General features: G+C 34.8%; 1 protein-coding gene across 1 annotated transcript in view; it reads right to left on the bottom strand.

Moving 5' to 3' along the window:
• Dnajc1 (DnaJ heat shock protein family (Hsp40) member C1) overlaps positions 1 to 21,473 on the bottom strand; it is a 170,938-nt gene that overhangs the window by 72,238 nt on the left and 77,227 nt on the right. Inside the window, exons 4-7 of the mRNA XM_038335270.2 lie at positions 16,857 to 17,022; positions 15,940 to 16,037; positions 14,869 to 14,962; positions 3,467 to 3,557 (exon numbers count right to left, since the gene is read on the bottom strand). Coding sequence (XP_038191198.1) covers positions 3,467 to 3,557; positions 14,869 to 14,962; positions 15,940 to 16,037; positions 16,857 to 17,022 — 449 coding nt within the window. The remainder of the gene's footprint in view (positions 1 to 3,466; positions 3,558 to 14,868; positions 14,963 to 15,939; positions 16,038 to 16,856; positions 17,023 to 21,473) is intronic.

Genomic DNA, 21,473 nt, shown 5'->3' with positions numbered 1-21,473 from the left:
TGATTTGATTTAAGGCTCATTCCACTAGAAGGAACACATACCAGACAGTGCTTGGGTAAGCAAGAACCAGAGACTAGATAGCCCCAATACACAGGGTAAAACCAAACACAACTGATCATAAAACAATAACCACAACAAAAAACCCCACAAACACACAAAAAAATAATTCCAATTGATATCTGCTATTTTCAGAGAGGTTTCCTCTGGCAACAAATGAGAACAAAATACAGAGACACACAGCCAGACATTTTGAGGAGAGAATCTAAATGAGAGTTCCCCATCAAATCCTTCCCCTCAGAGCTCATGCAATCTCAAGGAAGATGAAGCAGAAAGACTAAAGAGCCAGAGGGGATGGAGGACACCAGGAGAACAAGGCCCTCTGAATCATGTAAGCTCCTGGAGACTGGAGCAGCAAGCACAGGGCACACATGGGTCTGCACTAGGTTTTCTGTGTATATATTATAGCTATTAGCTTACTATTTTACAAGACTTCTAACAGTGAGAAAGAGTGGGCCTCTGACTCTTGTGCCTACTCTTGGGACTCTTTTCTTCCTGTTGGGTTGCCATATCCAACTTTGATATGCAAGTTTTTGGTTTATTTTATTAAATTTTATTTTGTCATGTTTGGTTGTTATTTCTTAGAAGTATGTTCTTTTTTAAACTGTACAATGCAGAAAATGATTAAACTGACAAAATTAAGGATTCCTTGCAGCTGGGTATGGAGGTGCACATCTTTAATCCCAGCACTCGGAGGCAAAGGCAGGTAGATCTCTGTGAGTTTAAGGTCAGCCTGGTCTACAAAGCAAGTTCCAGGACAGTCAAGGCTCTGTTTCAAGGCTCTGTTACATAGAGAAACCCTGTCTTGAGAAACCAAACCAACCAACTAACCAAACGTAAAGATTCCTTTTATGTAACCATTAAACTATATCTTAAAATATGTGACAGCTTCTGACTCTGCTAACAGTGAGTGTAATAGCTCTTTACTGTTCTTAACACTGATACTCCCACCTTTTCTAATAAATCATTGATATGAAAAACCAAGATGGTTTTATAACACAAACCTCATATGAACGCTAGGCTAGTTAGTGATGAACTGCTATGAGTTTTATAAGGTTGTTTATTACATATCTTTACTAAAGAAGTAAAAAATTCCAGATGCTTGTCTATTTAAAATTTTGTATTTCTTTACATAATTTTTCATTAAGTAGCAAAATAAGAAAACAGAATTTTTAAACCTGGTAATTTTAACTGAACAGAATTTTATTAAACTGAAAAGAATCCAGTTAAACAAATTTTAAAAAATGTTTACAGACCTCCAATGTAGATTTCATATTGTGATAAACATTTCATGTTTACCTCTAATTTTCATAAGGGCAGCATATATTCTTAATCTGCTATTATTCAACAACTTCAATATATACTACAAAATTTTAAAGGTTGATTTGTTGTAAAAATTAAATGAAAATGACAAGCTAAGAAGAAAGCAATCAAATGTAGTAAACTTCTACTGTCTTAACAGGTAAATTTGGGATTACTTTTAAGACACTGTATTTTCTTACAGATTCATTTAACTTCTGACTCACTTAAAAGGTTTAAAAATGCTAACTTTATTTAAAAGTAACAATTTTATAAAAATTACATTTAGAGTTTCATTTGCCTACTTTTACTGCCTAACACACACAGTTAGCAACCTTTATACACAATCCTCTATCATCTCGATTATTTTTACAGTCATCTACTTTAAATAATTATACAGTTTTTGATGTGGGATTCCCCTCTGTATGCTGTGAATACCATTGGTTAATAAAGAAACTGCATTGGGTCTATAGAAGAGCTATAGAGAAACAGAGCTAGGTGGGGAAAACTAAGCTGAATGCTGAGAGAAAGGAGGCAGAGTAAAAGAGAAGCCATATAAGCCCCGCTGCAGCCAGATGGAACTTTACCTGGTAAGCCACTGCCATGTGGCGATAAACAAATGAATGGAGATGGGTTAAATTAATATGTAAGAGTTAGCCAATAAGAACCCAGAGCTAATGGGCCAGGCAGTGATTTAAATAATATAGTTTCTGTATGATTATTTTGGGGGCTGAGCAGCTGAAAACCAATAAACAGCCTCCTTTCCACAAGCTTTAAGTATCATTTTGCTGTTAGAAGTTTTTGAACTGAATTACATGCTTCTTGAGACAGGGTACTGTACAGAGATGCTCAGCTGGCATTCACTACTATTCATAGGGTTATATACATTCATCTACTCATCCACTCACCATTTACTGTGTGCCAGGACACTGCTCACTATTGTAGACACAAAGTGAAAAAGAAACCATTCCTCTTCTAAAGCTGCCCAGACACAAGAACAATTGTGACAAAAAAACTTCCCCTAAAAATAACTATGTCTTGAAAACACAACAGTGAACAAAATAAAGTCCTAACATTTGTAGAGTTTATATCTACTGAGAGAAAGTAGATATAAACAGAACTAATAAATTCTGCTGAGTGGTAATAACTGCTGTGAATAAAATAAGCAGTATGTGTAAACCATGGACATGTGGGAAAGACAGACATGAAACAGTCAAGAAATGTTTTTGTGTTCCATGGAAGATTCCTATATTTTCTGTTTTGTTTCTTAAAATTTGAAAACACGTGTTTTTTTTTTTTAAATTTTATGCATACAGGTACTTTCCTTGTGTGTATAGCTGTGCACCACTCATGTGCATGGTACGCGTGGATGCTAGACCAGGGTGTCAGATTCAGACTCCCTGGAATGGGTGGTACAGATGACTCTGAGCTGCCATGTGGTGCTGGGAATAGAACCTGGGTCTTCTGTCAGATAAGCCAGTGGTCATAACCTGAGCCATCTCTCCAGTCCTGTTTCTATTTCTTTAAGGCAGGATCTTGCCGTAGAGCTCTGGCTGGCCTGGTACTCAATATGTAGTTCATGGTCTTCAAGGAGTATGCCTTCTGTCTCAACTTTCTGCTGGGGTTACAGGTAGGAGTCCCCATGCCAGCTTCTTTTCAATATTCTCATAATTTATTTGAGGAGGTTTGTATTACACAACAATATTACAAAAGAATCATAGGTTTTCAAAACAAAAACGATTTTTGCCAAGTTTATCCACTGCTATAGTACAATATTAACATACAGTTTGTTAACATAACAATAAAAGTATTAATATATTGTTATTCATAGCATTAAATATTAATTATAATTTTAGTACTGAAAGACTATTCGTTTTTGCAGATTTGAATGGTCTCAACTTGAGTTGTATGACCCCAGGTTGATTCACCTATCCAGATAATGGATTTTGTGTGGCTCAATAGCAGTATTTTTCATGTGTATTATAGTAAATACAAGTGACTCCATTTGAAAATACAGAAAATTCAACGAATGTTAAATTTAAAGGAAAATTTGAATTTTGATTAGTTTTATATGAAATTGTTAATAAAATAAACAATATTTAAAACTCACTTTGAAGTGTTTCCATGTGAATTCTAGCCAATGCATCTTCTTTTTCCTTTAATTTTGTCTCCTTGTATTTTGCATAAAACTGCCCAGCATCCTTAAAAAAGAAGTTACAAGTAAATTAATATAAAAATAATTTTGTTTTGACAGTATGCTCTCTGTAACTTTCTTTTAGAACAATGCACTCACTCTCCATGAGAGCCTGCCTTCTGTTCTCTAATGACATGATGAGCGGAAGAGACTGAACAAACACTTCTCTGTAATGTCTCTTGCCTGGAGAACCAAGTTCAAAAAGTTCATGGGTGTAATTTTAAGTAAACTTTTCACACATGAAAAGGAGGATTTCCCTTCCAATTCTCTTCCACTGTTTGCTGTCTCCCCAACACCATACAGGCAGCAGAAAAGTGTACTGACTGAACCAAGAATCTGCCGTAGAATTACTGTGACCAACTAGCACTAGTACGTTGTTAGTCACAGTAAGTAAGAACATGGTAATTTTTGTGTTACTACTTTAGTTCCAGATCTTCAACACTACTGAGGATGAGGCAATTCAGCTCTGAATAAAAGCTGTCACTTTTTTTTCTATGACCCTCAGAGAAGACTGTACCAGTTGCCATAAAAAAATTGAAGATATAAATTACACAGACACTCAGGTGTAAGCATCCAGTGGCTAAAGTCTCAGTGAGTGGCACATAGTCAAGTGCTCAGCAAGGTTCTTATATAAAAGGCTAGGTGTCATATACTGACAGAGATGAACATAAACTTGTTGATTCTCTAGGCATATGACATTCCTAACAATGAAAATCAACAAAGTAGATATTTCCACACTCCTTGATGTCTCATACATTTCAGAAATATCAGGCCACATTGTGTTTCCATACTTCTGTATTTGCTTTACCCTCAGGTTGGACTATTTTGATCCTTGCCATTATTTTAACAAATGCCTTTTTATACTAGGAAAACCATGCTCAAACACCATTGCCTTCACCTTCTCTAGCAGATCAAGTCTCAGTACTTAACAACTCACATGCCTGTATCATGTTATATATAGTATTACCTAGAAGATGGAACATTTGAAACAAAACAAAGATCTGGCACTCTGTGTTTACTGAACTGAATAAAATTGGAATACATGTGAAATCTTATAAAGAAGGAAATGAAAGGGCATGATTTGAGTGAAGACAGTATGGAAAGATGTAGGTGTCAAGTCCTAGATCAAATACAGATACACGAATAACCCACCTTATTTCATTCATGATTGTAAGCAAATAAAGGTATTTCATGGGGTCTGTTTCTTGGGATTATAATGATCTCTTCCACCAGATAATGAATTAGGGAAACTATACAGAGACTTCCTAAAACATTTGAATACATAGTGAAAATATTCCTTTTTAGCCTCTCAGTCCAACTTTTGTGTTCTTAATTTCTAGTACAAGCATTTTTATAAACCATATATACAAATGTGTAATCAAAATACTATAGATGGTAATCCATCCAGCTTACTCATCCTCCCACACCGATATATACATAAATTATACCTACATCTCCTTAAGGTCTGGGTTAAGGTTTTATGGTCCCTTAACATTTTCCACCCCACTCCCCTAAAAGACTCAACCCTAAAGGAGTATTACTTTGTAACAAGTCATATCAGTCATTTATACCTTGGTGTGAATGAATGAATGAGTTTATTAGCTTCTTTCCACAGAGTAGGTTTTAAGAGTAGGGAAGAAGAAAAGCCCAGGAAGGCATTGCTCCTTGAGGGGAGTAGGAAATGTGGCACCATGCAAAAAAAAGAAGGGCACAGATTAGTTATTTATGAGGTGAAAGAGTATAGATTGAAATATATCATCATAGTATATTGTATAATGAGATATAGTATTTAAGAGGACAGATTTGATTTTTGAGACAAGATCTCACTAGATAACCCAGCAGGCCTTGAACTCATGGTTCTCCTTCCTACCTTAGCTTCTCAAAGTGCTGGGTTACAGGCATAAATCAACACGGGAGAGAAGGTTTTGGAGTCTGCCTATCATTTTTGAAAAAGTCAGCTCTTCTATTTTACCAGCAAGGAGACATTCAGCAAACTGTTTCTCTACAGGTCAGTGTTCTCATTCATAAACAAGAATAATAAGAGTTTCTAATTCAAAGGACTGTATAAAGATATAACATTTTACTATTTAAGAGACACTTAGGATGCCACTTGCACAGTTGGGTCTTCCATATATTAGCTTCTTTTTAAAAAAATGTTTTCTTAATCATTTGGCATCACTGTACTTTCTACTATAAAGTAAGGATGAGTTTTTATGCTTCACACCTCACCAACTGAGTCCTGTCAAACCCAGCATCTTCCTGCTTCTCTTCCTTCTCTTGTCTGCACTCTCCTTGACTCAATGGAAAGACCTGTTCCTAGGCAGGAACCAATCTGTTCTGAAATAGCCACCAGCCTAACCATACCAAGAGTTGTAAAGTATTAAATACTTAAACCTACTTTAGCTAACTTGAGGTTGTTTTGCATTCTCTATCTTACTACCTGCTTGTTCAAGGCAAAGAATCTCACCTTCCATTTGCTCAAGCTTTAAGCATTTATTTAAATGTTCCTGGTGTTTTTTCTTTAGCTTACTTATACTTTTAAAATTTGCTGTTTGTCTTAGACTCACATTTTTGTTTTATTCACTAAATAATTCTATTATCTTGAATTAGAACTTACAGAGAAAAAGGAGGTTGGGGTAGTGTTAAATGTAAATGTATCTTTTCAAACCCTTTGAATGCTTAAATCCCTTTAGAATATATGAGTCTAAGATAAACAACAGTTTGCTAACACATGAGGATACAGATTTTCTGTAGATATAAACACCAAATCTATTCACCTACCCTTCGTACACTGCCCATGACAATGTAGATTAATAAAATAATAAAAGAACAAATAATTCTTTACTGTCTCAAACTGACTAGTTAGGGCTTCTTAGTACTGTATCAATTCTCCAAACAGAGTTTTCCTTCTTAAAGAGCTTGCATTTCTCAGGGCTAGAATTTTCAACAAAAGCTTTTCCTCCAGAAACAACTTTCTTCATATTTAAATGTTCTCCAAAAGTTCAAAATCTACATGTACAGATAACAAACAAAGGTTTGGTTTTACCAAAAAAAAAAAAAAAAAAAGTAAAAACAAAACAAAGGTTTGGTGTAGCAAATCTAAAGGATTTATGTTTCCAGTATTTGTACATAATTATGAGTCACGAGCTCCAGAACAAGAAGTCAATGGGCCAGTGTATGTATTTAAATTTACCTGATAAGTCACTGTAATATGTGTTATGCATTTTAAAGATATGTGAGGATTGCTTATGACAAAGTAACAGTTGCACTTAAGGAATATGTAGAAAAACTATATTAAATTAAAGTTGAGACTACAGAATATAGATTTCATAAAAAATGAGTATTTCTTTTCTTTGCTTAGATTGCATGCAGGTAAAAGTATGTCTTTCTGAAAGCAGCTAATAGAAAAGATATGAAAATCTCTGGCTCTTTATACTTGCCTGCGTGAACAAGGAAGCACAAGCTAGACCAGGAGGTTTCAGGTAAAAGCTAGATGATACTGAAGGCATCACTGTTCTGAGCCTGAGTGGCATGAGACCTGAACAATGCCCCATTTCCTAACAGCCAATAGACAAGTGTTCAAACTACAAAATAATTGCAATCTATCGGAATTTTAGGGTGATCAGTGCTTTACCAAAATCTACCAGTCTAGTGTGACAATAAATTGAATATCTCTTATATAGAAGAATGTTTGAGACCAGAAGCATTTCAGAGTTCTTGTTTTTCCAATGACTACTGCATATTCACATAATTTTTCCAGTTTTGGACTATATGTGTACATGTATAATAGGACCCAAATCTAAGCAGAAAATCTTTTATGTCTCACACATACTTTATACACATAACAAGAAGGTAATAGTACAGATTATTCCTAATATGTATGAGACAAAGTCAATGGACACTGAATCATCTGAATTATGTCATCATGTCAGCACCCAAAAAGTCTTAGATTTTGGAGCATTTTGGATTTCAGATTTTTGGATGCAGATGCTCAAACCTACAATACAATGGTTCTAGTGAGCTATACAGAGATTATTCAATGGGAACTTTTAGCTATCCTGACAGATTTTATTATGAGAAGAAAAATATAGTAAGATGTAATACTCTGAGGTAGGTAGGTTGTAGTATAGAAAAAGCCCATTCATCAATCTTTATTTTAACATTATTGACACAGTAATATTAAAATAACATTCCAAGCTGGTATTGGTTATGGTTTAGTTTACTTTTATTTCTCCCTAAATACCTCAAAATAAAAAGCAATTTGATATTTTAGAAAAGATGGACACTGATCTAAAGTAGTAGGAACAGGAAGATGTGGGAATGAGACATATGGAAGAGTCCTGGAGAGAGGTAGGTGGAAAAAAGATGAAGGATGTCCCATGTAATTCTGATTGTTTGGCAGCACCAATCTCTTGATTGCAGCTTACAAATAACCTTCCAATAGGAAAATAAGTACAGTCTGAAAACCTGCCTACAAAGTCTAGGTTCTATTACATTTTATTGTTTCATTTACCTAATGATACATTCTTAGACTTACAAACAATGTGTAATAAGATTATAATGAAGAGTAGAAAGACTTGACAGTTGTACTCTTTGGGGAAGAGGTGGATGTCCTGCAAACGGCTTGAACCTACAGCGTCCTCTGAGATGATGGTTCTATTTATAGCACTGCAAGACCTTTAGGCGCTTTTGCATTTGGGGTGAGACAGTACAGGAGTCACCTCTTTAACCTAACCCAACACAAGAACTACTCTTCACTTTTAGAACAATGAAGGGCAGTCTAAATACTCAGAGAAATTCAGATTAGATGCATACTATACTTACTAGAAAGCTGACATTTTCAATTTTTCTTTCCTTCCTTCTTTCTTCTTTCTCTTTCTACTTTCTTTCTTTTTTTCCTTTATTCCTTCCTTTCTTTTCTTGAAACATAGTTTCTCTGTATCGTTCTAGGTGTCCTGGAACTCATTCTGTAGACCATGCTGGCCTTGAACTCACAGAGATCCACTTGCTTCTGCCTCCTGAGTGCTATTTATTTTGATCTGTTTCAACTTCCATTTATAATGTGAACTAGTTGTAGCCTTTGGGCAAATTTCACCATTCTGAGTTATGAGTACTTTTCAACTCTAAAATATGGCATCAGTGAGACTATGTATCTTTAATATTCTCCCTAATTAACATTTTTATGGCTATTTATGCTTTCTACATCAAGCAGTAAAACTAGAAAATTCTGTGTTGTAGTCTGTATCTTCAAGAATCTGCATCTTATTATGCCCCCCCATATACTTACAGAAGGTAGAAATGAGGTTTCTCGGGTTTCTCTGTATCTTATCTAGCAGTGGAGTGGCAGTCTTAGAAACTTCAAACTAGCTTTTATTTGCTTATGTAACTCCAATAGCAAAACGGTTTACCAGAAGTTTTTAAAATATATTTTGGAGTTATAAAATAAGTGGTCACATACCTTGGAAAATCCATCTTTAGCTCTGAGTAGAAGGGCACTGAGTTTCTAACAAATTTTAAGGGGCTATGAGCCCTGCTCCAATTAGCGGTAAATGCTTCATTTGCTTGGATTCTGACCAGAGTCTCAGTAAGTAGAAGCAGTGAACTAGAAATGAAAGGCCCTGGTGCTAACGGAGGGTGGCCTCCAGGTTTTATACAGTGCCAACTCCAGGAAGAAGCTTCTGAGAAGTGAGGCTGCTTTCACACACAGGAAATTTCACAAGCAGGTAAAGCACCAACAGATTCTACATTTTTAGATAATTTTAAAAGAAGATAGAGTAATATAGTGACGATTCCCATCTCTACTCAGCTGTTGCTTTTATGCAGCCTAGGAGTCATGACAGGGGTAAAGGGTGTGTACACTGGAGCCTTACTATGAGAATTTAGCATTCAATCATGTTTACACTGGATGGGACTAGAACTTAATGTGAAAATTGCAACATTAGGAAATGCACATCTAAATAAATTTCATATATTATTAAGAAATATTACATATCGGGCAGTAAGCTTCTAAAATGATGAATTCACAGAAAATCAAATTATCAATAAAACATGGGCATTTAAGATTTATCTTACTTCAGGCATAAGATAACCAACTGTAGATATATAGCACTTTTTTAAAAAATTTTCTTTCTTTTTTTAATATTTATTTATTATGTGTACAGTTAGCCAGAAAGGGGCACCAGACCTCATTACAGATAGTTGTAAGCCACCATGTGGTTGCTGGGAATTGAACTCAGGACCTTTGGAAGAGCAGGCAATGCTCTTAACCACTGAGCCATCATCTCTCCAGCCCCTGTATAGCACTTCTTGAAATATCTTAATTAAGGGAGCCATGTGAGGGTTGGCAAGAGACTGGATTCTAGAGGGGTTCCCAGGTGTCCAAGGAGATGTCCCCAGCTTGTTCCTTGGGCAGCTGAGGAGAGGGCGCCTGAACTGGCCCTATACTATAGCCACACTGATGAATATCTTGCATATCACCATAGAACCTTCATCAGGCGATGGATGGAGATAGAGACAGAGACCCACATTGGAGCACTGGACTGAGCTCCCAACGTCCAATTGAGGAACAGAAGGAAGGAGACCATGAGCAGGGAAGTCAGGGCCACAAGGGGTGCGCCCACCCACTGTGATGGTGGAGCCCATCTAATGGGAACTCACCAAGGCCAGCTGGACTGGGTCTGATGGAGCATGTGATCAAACCGGACTCTCTGAACGTGGCTTACATGGAGGGCTGACTGAGAAACCAAGGACAATGACACTGGGTTTTGATTCTACTCCATGCACTGGTTTTTTGGGAACCTAGTCTGTTTGGATGCTCACCTTCCTAGACCTGGATGGAGGGGGGAGGACCTTGGACTTCCCACAGGGCAGGGAACCCTGACTGCTCTTTGGACTGGAGAGGAAGGGAAAGGGATTATGGGGGGAGGGGGAGGCAAGTAGGAGGAGGGGAGGAGGTGAAAATCTGTAATAATAATAACAATAATAATAATTAAAATAAGAAAAAAAGAAGACACCTAGTACAAAATGGCCACTTACAATGGTCCATTCATCTCCCATGACTCAGTTCAAGTGGTCCGTCTTTGAGTTTTCCTTGTCATTCTAAAATACATACAACTTATACCTTGAACAACTTCGGGCATCACTGGATACTACATATTTGAAGATTAAATAAGCATTTGATCTGGTATCTGTAGTCATGTGTTATAACTGGCTGGTAAGTTTACAATACATATTCATTTCCAGCACCCCCTGTCATGTTTTGCTTTTATATGTGTTTACCATATTTCTGTTGAATTGGCTGATTTATTTTTCAACAAATGACCAAAAAGAGACTTACATATCAAATTTTTATGTGATTATTCTCATTTGGATTTTGGGGGGTAAGAGAAAAGAATTTAGACAAATTAAGTAGGCAATAAGAAGTCACCTTAGGAATCTCTACTGCTAAACAATAAAGAGAACTTAAGAGTAAAAGCTGAGCAAAATGTCACTGTTCCCAATTCTGCTCGAAAATTTCAGAAACATAAGAATTGTAGTAAAGGAATTAGTATGCAAAAGATGAATTAAGGAAGTTGGAAGAAAAGTTGCTATGACAATATATGGGTTCAGATTCTGTGTGTGTGAAGCTCATTGACTAGAAGCCTCTAAATCTTCCATTTCCATATATTTTGCAGCTCAGTTTTAATGAACTTTTCAGGAAATTCAAGAGTTTCACACCAGAAGTAAAGTTCTCTCAAATGACAACTACTTAACTAACTTACTGTGTATTCATAAGGGGCTTTATCAGCACTTAGATTCTTATCAATCAACACTGGTATTACAGTACATGATTAAAAAATACTGTGTAAGAAGGATAAAATATGAGTAGGCTACCAGCATGGTTTCTATAAAAACAAGTGCAATACTTTGTGAAATTCAATGAGAGAAGCTGCATCTAGATGTGAAAGACTACAGGGAAATCATAAACATCTATAAGGATTATACACTTACATTCCTTCACAAGGGTCAACCTTTTGGTTCTTCCTTAAAGAAATCAAGATGAAAACCTACCATCAAAGAAAGCATGATCATAGGTTTGGTTTATACAAGGAATAGGGCAACAACACTTGATGAGTCAATTACTATATAAATGTTAAATAACAACTCTATATTACTGAGTAGTAAATAAGCATAAAGTAAATGCCTAAAAATTGAGATATCCAATATATATATATATATATATATATATATCTCACATAAACACACATTGAGATATGTCATATATATCTTAATTTTTAGGCATGTACTTTATAAAATTTTTATATGTATGTAGGATTTTTTCTGACTACTGTACCAATTATCATCTATGTTTCTTTAAGTTAAAGTGGCTACTTCTGAATTTCACAAGTTCTTATTTAAGAACCTCTCATAGAGGTATCCCAGTGTCACTGATACGCATATGCATACGTATTCAACACCATTTAATTTTATGGATGATGAATTAATATAAAGGTTACAACAGAAAGAAAAGAAAAAGACGGACCATGACCTAATTCTAAAAGCAACTATTCAGCACTGCTTTACCGATTGATGTCTTTCATAAGCTCATGTTTTCATGTGTGTGCGTGTATACATGCGCACATACACATATTTAGGCCACAACTATGTGGAGTTGGTTCTCTCCCTTCACCTTTACCTGAATCCAGGAATGGAGCAGGCTTACTCAACTTTTATGAGATCCACTGTTCTAGGGAGACAGAAAGTTGTTTGTAAAACTTTATAATAAGGCGACTGCCTGCTTGGTGCTAAGCGGCCCAGGAGGGCAGGTACCACTGTGATGAACAGGTATGCGGTGGAAAAATGGAAGAGAAGCAGAACGGTTCATGCACTGTGGAGAGAAGCGGAACTGAAGACATGACAGAGGTGAGGAACAGGCAGATATGGGTGGCCTATGCTGTCACCTGAGGCCGTGGTGATATCCCTGACCCTTGCCTGAGGAGGGTTATTCGGGTGGAGGCCCAGACTCTACCACTCAAGGCCCACGTCTTGGGTTTTGAGCTGACCCACACTAACATCTTCCCTATCTATGATCTGCTGGTGATGGAGGAGAGTCATCTGTCTCTGTGTTACTTTCATTGGTTAATAAAGAAACTGCCTTAGCCCTTTAATAGGACAGAAAATTAGGTAGGCGGAGTAGACAGAACAGAATTCTGGGAGAGAGAAGGCAGATGCTTCAAGCAGTCACCATAGTCAGTCGCCATGCTTCTCCTCTCCAAGACAGATGCAGGTTAAGATCTCTCCTGGTAAGCGACCACATTGTGGTGCTACACAGATTACTAAATATGGGTTAAAGCAAGATGTGAGTTAGCCAATAAGAGGCTGAAACTAATGGGCCAGGCAGTGTTTAAAAGAATACAATTTGTGTGTTGTTATTTCGGGTGTAAAGCTAGCCAACCATGTGGGAGCTGATTGGCGGGACACAGCCTGCCTGCCGCTCCTTCTACATGCTGGAATGCGTGAAGGGGTCAGTACTGTGGAATCACAGTCCCAGGATCTCCATGACTTGGGGCAACCCCAAGATATCTAGGAGGAGTTTTGGTGAGAATCAAACCCACAACCTACTGCAATGAGCATCTGCAAGGAAAGCTGTCTGGGCAAAAAGGTCGAGTCTGTAACACCGGAAGCTCCCAAGGCCATGACTACAAATGAACACGTGATGGGGAGGTGGGAAAGAAGAGCAGTGTAGTGGTTTGTTTTGTTTTTTTCTGTTTCTTTTCTTTTTGGGGAAAGCTACAAGGTTGAGGGTAGACATGGAAATGAGTGGGACTGGGGTGCATGATGTGAAATTCCCAAAGAATCAATACTATAGATTGCCTTCTGCAAAGATTCAAAACTTATTAAAATCAAAATTAGACTTTTTAAGTCAAATATTTGCCCTGAAGACATTTTTCTATCACATGTTCTCATAAACATAGTTTGGTATAGTTTTCCTCTCTTATTAACTGTTACTGATATAGTATAAAAACATCTGAACACTCTCCCCAATTAACAGGTTAAATAAATAAAAATGTTTATCAAATATAAACAAAACTAAAAATTCTATAATCAATGACTAGTAGCACGAATTATGCTCATGGAAAAACTACTAAAAAATTTCTCAAAGGATAGAAAAAGGCATATAAGGGCTGGGTGGTGGTGGCCTTTAATCCCAGTACGTGGGAGGCAGAGTCAGGTGGATCTCAGTGAGTTCAAGGCCAGCCTGGTCTATAAGGCAAGTTCCAGAACAGCCAGGAATGTTACACAGAGAAACCCTATCTTAAAAAGCAACAAAGAAACAAAGAGAGAAAGAGAGAGAGAGAGAGAGAGAGAGAGAGAGAGAGAGAGAGAGAGAGAGAGAAGAAAGAAAGAAAGAAAGAATGAAAGAAAAAGGCATACTAGGAACTTTTGTTTTGTTTTTCCCTTTGGACAAAAAAAATCACTAAAAGAAAAAAGATAAAATAAAATACAGAACAATTTCTGTAAATATTAAAAAAAAAGTCCTGTTATAGGTAGTACAGTGGGCAGAGTAGGCTCTGTCTTATAATCACTTCATTATTAAAGGAAACATTTCTCCTCCAAAATTACAATCTTAACCCCAAACTCTATTACCAAACTTCAAAATTTAATACTCAAAGTATTCTTTTGTTCTTAAATATTATGGCTACCTATTAGAAAATTTCAAGCTATGTATAATAACTAAAATTAGCAAAGGAATAATTTCATAATATATGATTGGTATACTAAATACAAGGAAAAAGGTAAAATATCCACATATAGTCTCCTAGTTTTATCAGGGTTAACCTGAAACAAAAATTCTGATTACTGGTAGAAAACAAAATGTTCCCACTCTCCTTTAAGATGCAAATAAAATGGAATGTAATATGTATTTTTGTGTGAATGTTCATGTGAAGTTTTCCTTTAAAATGTATTAAATGCTATTAAAATAATAGATAAGTTCACTAAATCTTGTTCCTTTTTATTAGTTATGCCTTTAAGGATAACAACAGATTAAACTCGTATTGCTTTTATGTCTGTCATAAAGATAGTTTATCATTTTTCTTTTTCTAGTGTCTTGAATTTCAAAATGCAAAATAAGAGATAATTATAGGGACAGGTGCCTAAATAATCTTAGAACAATTGTATGTTAGGGTTAACTTATGAACATATATTATCCAATCAATATTTTGTATATATGTGTGTGTGTGTGTGTATGTATTCAAATAGCAGACATGGTCATAAATTATTTCATGAATAATTAAACATGAAAGCCTCTAACATTTTATGAAAGAAGCACATTTTACCTGAATTAGATGAGGCAATGCTTTTAGTGTAAGGCAAAACCAAATTCCCAGTTTGCATGGAAGCAAATCATGCCATTGTGGTTTTACTAGCAATCTAAAAGAAGAGAGAAATCCAAGAAACAAATGAGAAAAACAGACAAAATTGAAAAGCAATATATTTTACACAATTATGAAATCTTTTGCGAATGTCAATTTAATTAAAAAAATAAAGCTTTCAATAACATATTTATGACAGTCATCACTTATTATGAAAGGCAGTAGTTGCAAACATGATATATATAAATGCACAAGAATCCAAACTATAAAATTTTGGGGAAAAATTTCTAATCAAGTTATAAAAATAAAAAAAAAAACTAATTGGAGGGGAGGGGTTGGGGGAAGATCCGCTCAGAACACATTATATGAATGTGTGAAATTCTAGATTAAAAAACACAAAATAGCCACAAATTCCTCCCCATTTAGCCCATTCACAAAATGAATTCTTAGACCTTATGATTCCTCAAGTATAAGAGACTAATCATTGCCAAAGTGCTCCCAATACCGACAATAGCTACCAATATGGCAGCATAAACCAACCACGACATAAAATTTAATGACACCTGCAGTTTGCGCAAATATTACTCACTGGTGGAAGATGAGCAGAAATCTCTCTGCTCTCCATCCTACACTGATCCAATTCCTCCCTCGCTGTGTGAACTTGTTTAAACTCTTATATAAACATTTCTGTTACGAGCTAAGGAAGGAGATGTTGTATCTATTTGAGTGTTCAGCATATCACTTTCTATTTATCATCAACTCTGAACAGAGACAGATTTTTCTAATAGCATTCTGTTTCTAGAGTTCAGTAGAAAAATTTCAAACTACAAGACTTTGAGAGGTTAGTTAATACTATTTAGATGTATGTGAACACTTTATAAGGAAAGAAAACTTATAAGAATTTGTCTTAGAATTTGTCTTGTAAATTATGGCACATTCATGTTTATACCTGAAACAGATATAACACATATCTGAAGCGGATATACACATAAAGTAGAACAACATTAAATTACATACTATTTTGTGCATTCCTACCTTTCATTCTTTTCAGAAGCACCAAGTTTCGCTGTATCCATACTCTTGGTTCCTGTCCTCTTCTTCTTTTCTCTCTTTTTTCTACCAAGCAGCTCATCCTAACCATTAAACGAATGACAGTACTTGATTGTCTGTAAAATGTGTACCTCATACGCTATCAAGCTTCTTTAGTAAAGAAAAAACACTAGAACATTTATGTAAATATATGTAGAGTCCAACATGATCAAGTAAAATCATCAATCTTTCACAATAACTGTTGCCATGGTATCTGGCCTTACAGACACATGAAATTTAGCACTGTTAGTCATGTGCATCCCCATAGCAACCAAAGCTTTCTAGGAAGAGAAAACATTCAATATACACTTTATTATTCAATACCTTTACAGTGTTACTTTTAAAAGAATGAGTAAATAAAAGATTTATTCATAAATTCATAAATGTTTACTGATAGCACATAAATAAAAAGCCCATAGTGTAATAAAATATAGTGCATATTAGATTGAGGAAGTGTAATAAATTCTTTAACAAAGTGATCACTGAAGTTATAATATATCCATTTTAAATATTATTATAAAATAAACAAATTACACAAGAAGTAACTTCTCAATTACATTAAAAAAATTCTACTTAGAAGGTGATAATTAGAAGAACATAGTTCTACTTTACAAAGTTTTATTATAAACTCAAAAGCAATATATTTTTAAAGAGAAAGATTTAAAAATATTCATATGTTTTTCATATATAAAATATTAATTTTCCTTGGCATAAAAGTAAATCAAGCAGTAACTAGTTACAGTACAACTATTAGAATATAGAGAATATGTAGAAAAAAGAAACTTCCATAACTTGAGAAATAAATGCCTAGATTTCTATATAAAATAAGAGGCTAGGCTATTTGATTTATCACCAATACTCACCAGTTGTTTTTCCAGGTAGATTGACCAAACCACAGCATAATGACCCACTGTGAGAATAATGAACAAGAGGAATGCCAGCTCAGCATTGCTCATTTTTCTTACTCGTCTGTAGTAGAATACTGGCTGTCGCCAATCTGGAAGTCCATTGATCAGAATATCATCGTACCTGTGGTAGCAAATATTACAGTTTTTTATGAAGAGTTTAAAATAAAGCAAAACCAAAGAAAAGCTAAAGAAAAACTTCATTTGCTCCTATATTTAAAAAGAAAAAAATTCTCTCTGAGAGGAACAACTATAGTGCTCCAGCATCGCAGGACCTAGTAAACTCAAAGCACAGTTATATGGCTTCAGTAACAAACAGCATTCATACACTGGATAGCAGATCGCATGATTTACAGCACCCAGATAAATGACTACTAAAGTGACATGCATGCCTTCCTGTAGAAAATTCTCTACCACAGATTCAGTATCAAAAGTTAGGTTCTCACACAGGAAATCAAGTAAAATAAAACCAGAGCTATTTGAATTACATATTATTTGAATGAATTATACATTAACTGAATCAAGCTTAGTATACATTTTTTGCTCAACACTTTTATTTCTACCCTCATGATAACAGTAGTTGAATGATGAATATCTACACACGTTATTTTATTAAGGATTCTTAACGACATAAATAAAATGAGTGCCTATGATTTTGCAGAGCTCATGTTCCTTTAAGAACAAAAAGATCTCAAATTAGAGGACATGAAAATAGCAAATGTAAGTCAGAGTTCACAATAAAACTGCTTATTTGTAAACCCTTAAGTAGCAATTTCCTCATTTGTGGCTTTTGCTGAAAGGGAAGAACATTAATACATAACAGCTTTCCTTATAGACTTAAATAATCATTCTTATTACCACCAGGCTAAAAGAGAAATAAAAATTCAATTGAATTTAAATTTGTCAGTTATTGAGCAAATATTTTTAAGATTAAAATAAGGAGTAACATTTTTGATTGTGAAACTCAAAATGATCACATACACTGTATGCTCAATACACACAACCTGTTAATCTTAATTGAACACAACTCATTAAATATTCTAATCACGCTATTTCTAGAATTAAACCTCCACTGAAAGGCCTAATTTGGTGCAACACATTGACCAAAATATTTTAATTAAAAATATTCTGAGTTAGTCGCAGGCCTAATTACAGGAATAGAAATAGGACCTATATTGTCAGGAAGGTCAGTGAAGCTCAGTAGTAGGTTTTTCTCAAGTAAATTGACCGATCTAGGAATAATAGCGCAGCTGCTAAACTGCCAGTCTTGACATGTAAATCAATTTAAATGCAACAACTGCAGTAGCTACTTTGATAGTTATTAAATTGATACCTTGGAGATATGCTAAAAATATAAAGCAGAGGATTTTATAGAAAACTTCTTTTTTCAGCAGAAAAACATTGGTTATTAATACAAAATGTAATTTATTAGTCAATCTTTTAAAACCTGACTTTTAGATCAACTTTAATTATTAATGCTACTATATCAGAGTATCTGAGTAGTAAAAGAAAAAGACATTTACAAAGTCAAATCACAATATGGCCTGTGGAGACAGGGCCAGGCAGAATTTGATATGAAACACTCTCCTTTCCAGCACATGTACCATTCCTTAAACACCAGCTTCATGGTATAGCATTATGGTGTCCTAGAAAATGTATTTTGTCTTCAGAATTTCATGTTTAAACTGATCTTTTCCAGATCAACTAATTTAGACACAGGTAAAAGGGTTTCAGTTAGTACATCATAAGATCATAAAACTCAAATGAAGTTCAGGGACCATTAGGCCCCATGCTGATTCTGAATTCTGTCTTATATCAGATTTCTTGAAGAGAAATAAAGGTGAATGAAAAAAAACACATTATTTTCAGAAATATCTCAACTAAATGTATGATAACCATACCTTCTAAAAGATATAGTTATAGGTTAAAAAGTATTTGAGAATGTAGAGTTGATTCCTTATTAGTATTAATACAAATATTAAATCTGCTTTGGACCTAAACTGTAAGGGAAGAAAATACAGCTGCACTCACAGCTAAGACTCTTCTATCAAATATTTCATCACCGTCACTGGGAAAAGCTACTATTTCCTATCACATATGTAACTTGCATTTAGTGTACAATCAAATCCAAACACGAAGCAGTAGATATTTACTCGGCTATGCCTGCCACTCTGAAAAACAGCGTCCAAGGATTAAGCGTACAGTCAATGCTCTATTGATTTTACTCTAATGAACATTACGGCTCACACAACTGGCCATTTCAAAGGAAGATAGCTTCTATTATAGTTCATTTTTTAGAATATATGTTGTTAAGAGATAAATTACTACCTTCCTGATGGGACACTGAAAAGACAATATACACAGACACTCATAAGTATTTTAAGGAAAAAATGTGGTGACAACACAAAATTTACAACACTTTATTATGTTTTTCCATATCTAAACACATAATGTCTAAATGCTCTGTAAGTGAAATGGATACAAACTATTCTTAAATCTGCATTTAAACCAGATCAAGAATGCACAAATAAATAAACATATTACAATTTAGACAGAAGCAAATCTTTACCATAAAGAATCACTAACACATACACAAATAAAAGGTGACATGGCATCTTCTTGAAATTTAAAGCACTAATTGATTAGCTCCACATATACAACATAGGGCCTAATGCACATTTGCTTCATTTGATTTCCTTAAACACACATGATAAACATAAAATAACAGTTGCAAAATCATTAGTAAGTTATATACTAGAATCGCAATTCATCACACACCTACCCACTAGATTACAGAAAAACAAATTTAAAATAATCCAGCAGAAAATATTTAAGACAGAAAATCATAAAATAGAAACAAAATCAAAATGAAAATCTGAATAGTAAAACATGAATAATTCTAACACTTGTCAAATTGAATTTCCTATTATACAGTATGTAATTTTTTTAGCTTAAAAATAACATAATTTCCATTTTAAATCAGATTTTAAACTTTCTGGCAAAACTAAGTTGTATAGAGATAATAAACAAGAAATAATATTAAATTAACTAATTTAGTATCTTAACTAATTTTAACTAATTTTGTGTGTGTATGTATTTGGAAAATCTACTGTGATACATAGCATTTTACATAATGCTTATGTGTCTTACAGTTTTAATTTAGGGAAAGTCAAATTAGATTTCTTATTCTCAGATTTGAACAGATCTGTAATGAAATTAACAGTAGCTTTGTAATGCATTTATGAAAGTTTTAGTAGATTCAAAGTTAATGCCACATTTTAAGCTGCATTTGTAAATGAGACATTTTTTCTTTGGTAAATTAAAAAAATGTTTTAAGTTTTACTAACCTAGTAATAAAATAAAGGAAAATTTAAGTTGCATAATTGGATTAACAGAAATACTAGTTTGCCTGGTCTGGAGGCACATGCCTTTAATCACAGCACTCCAGAGCAGTCAGATCTCTGGGAGTTCAAGGCCAGCTTGGTCTATATAGCAAGTTCCAGTATAACCAGAGCTACATAGAGAGACCCTATCTTAAAAAAAAAAAAACAAACAAACAAACAAAAAAAATCAAACAAACAAAAAAAAACAAAACAGGAAAAGAGAAAGGAAAGGAAGAAAGGAAGGAAGGAGGGAGGGAGGGAGGGAAAGAAAAAAAGAAAGAGAATCATCTCAGAAGGATAACACTTCTATGATAACTTTCCAAACTGTTCATGCCTAGGTTATAATCTGAAAATACTTGCTCAATGAACATTTATGATAAACAACTGTGTTGGCAAAGTTGACTTTGTGAGAGTGGAATGAGAAGGTCTTTTAGAGGAGAGACTAGTCTTTCCTTTTTAAGGAATTAGGAGTCTTCCTGAAAAGATCTGCACACTCCTTTCTCCTAAGTCTAAACACTCACAGGCCACCTAGCCTCAGGCACAAGCTTTAGAGGAGTGATTCTCAGCTTGATTAGTTAAGACTTTTGCCTCAAGGAAAACCAGTTACCAAAGAGTTACTTGTGCCTCCAGGGGAAATACTAGAAATGTTTGTGTAACTGTCAGGTCCATTTTTCCCCACTACAATAAAGTCAATGCAGAGGGAGCTACTGTTTTAGGTGAGTCTATGTGAACAAAGAAACAATGGATAGGTAGGAGTTATTTGCTGTGAAAAGACAGAAATGATTTTAGTAATTAAAAGAAGATATCACAACGTTTACTGGCTTTTAAGAGAACAATCAGCCAAAAGTTTGAAGGCAAAGACACTGGAAGAATAAAGCAAGCTATCTTCACACCACATTCTTGATATGTGAAACGAAACTAGTGGTTCACTAGAGAAAATCCACTAAGGCAAGTGCAGAATGACAAAGATAGATAGATTACAACCTCATCAACAGTGGCTAAAAACTTGGAAGGGCAACTAACATTTTAGGATGTTGAAGAAAAGTTCAGAATGCCACATAATAATTCTGGGGTTTGTGTATAAGATGTGTTAGCCACATTAACAAATCAGGTATTTATGCCTCCTTTAGCTAAAATCTCAAAAATGAGGGTATTTTCTTTAAGACAACACTGTCAAATTTCCAATGCTGTC

The sequence above is a fragment of the Arvicola amphibius genome, chromosome 6, assembly GCF_903992535.2.
Source record: "Arvicola amphibius chromosome 6, mArvAmp1.2, whole genome shotgun sequence".
Taxonomy (NCBI): domain Eukaryota; kingdom Metazoa; phylum Chordata; class Mammalia; order Rodentia; family Cricetidae; genus Arvicola; species Arvicola amphibius.
The sequence above is the reverse complement of the archived record's forward strand: the minus strand, read 5'-3'. Positions and strand labels throughout refer to the sequence as shown.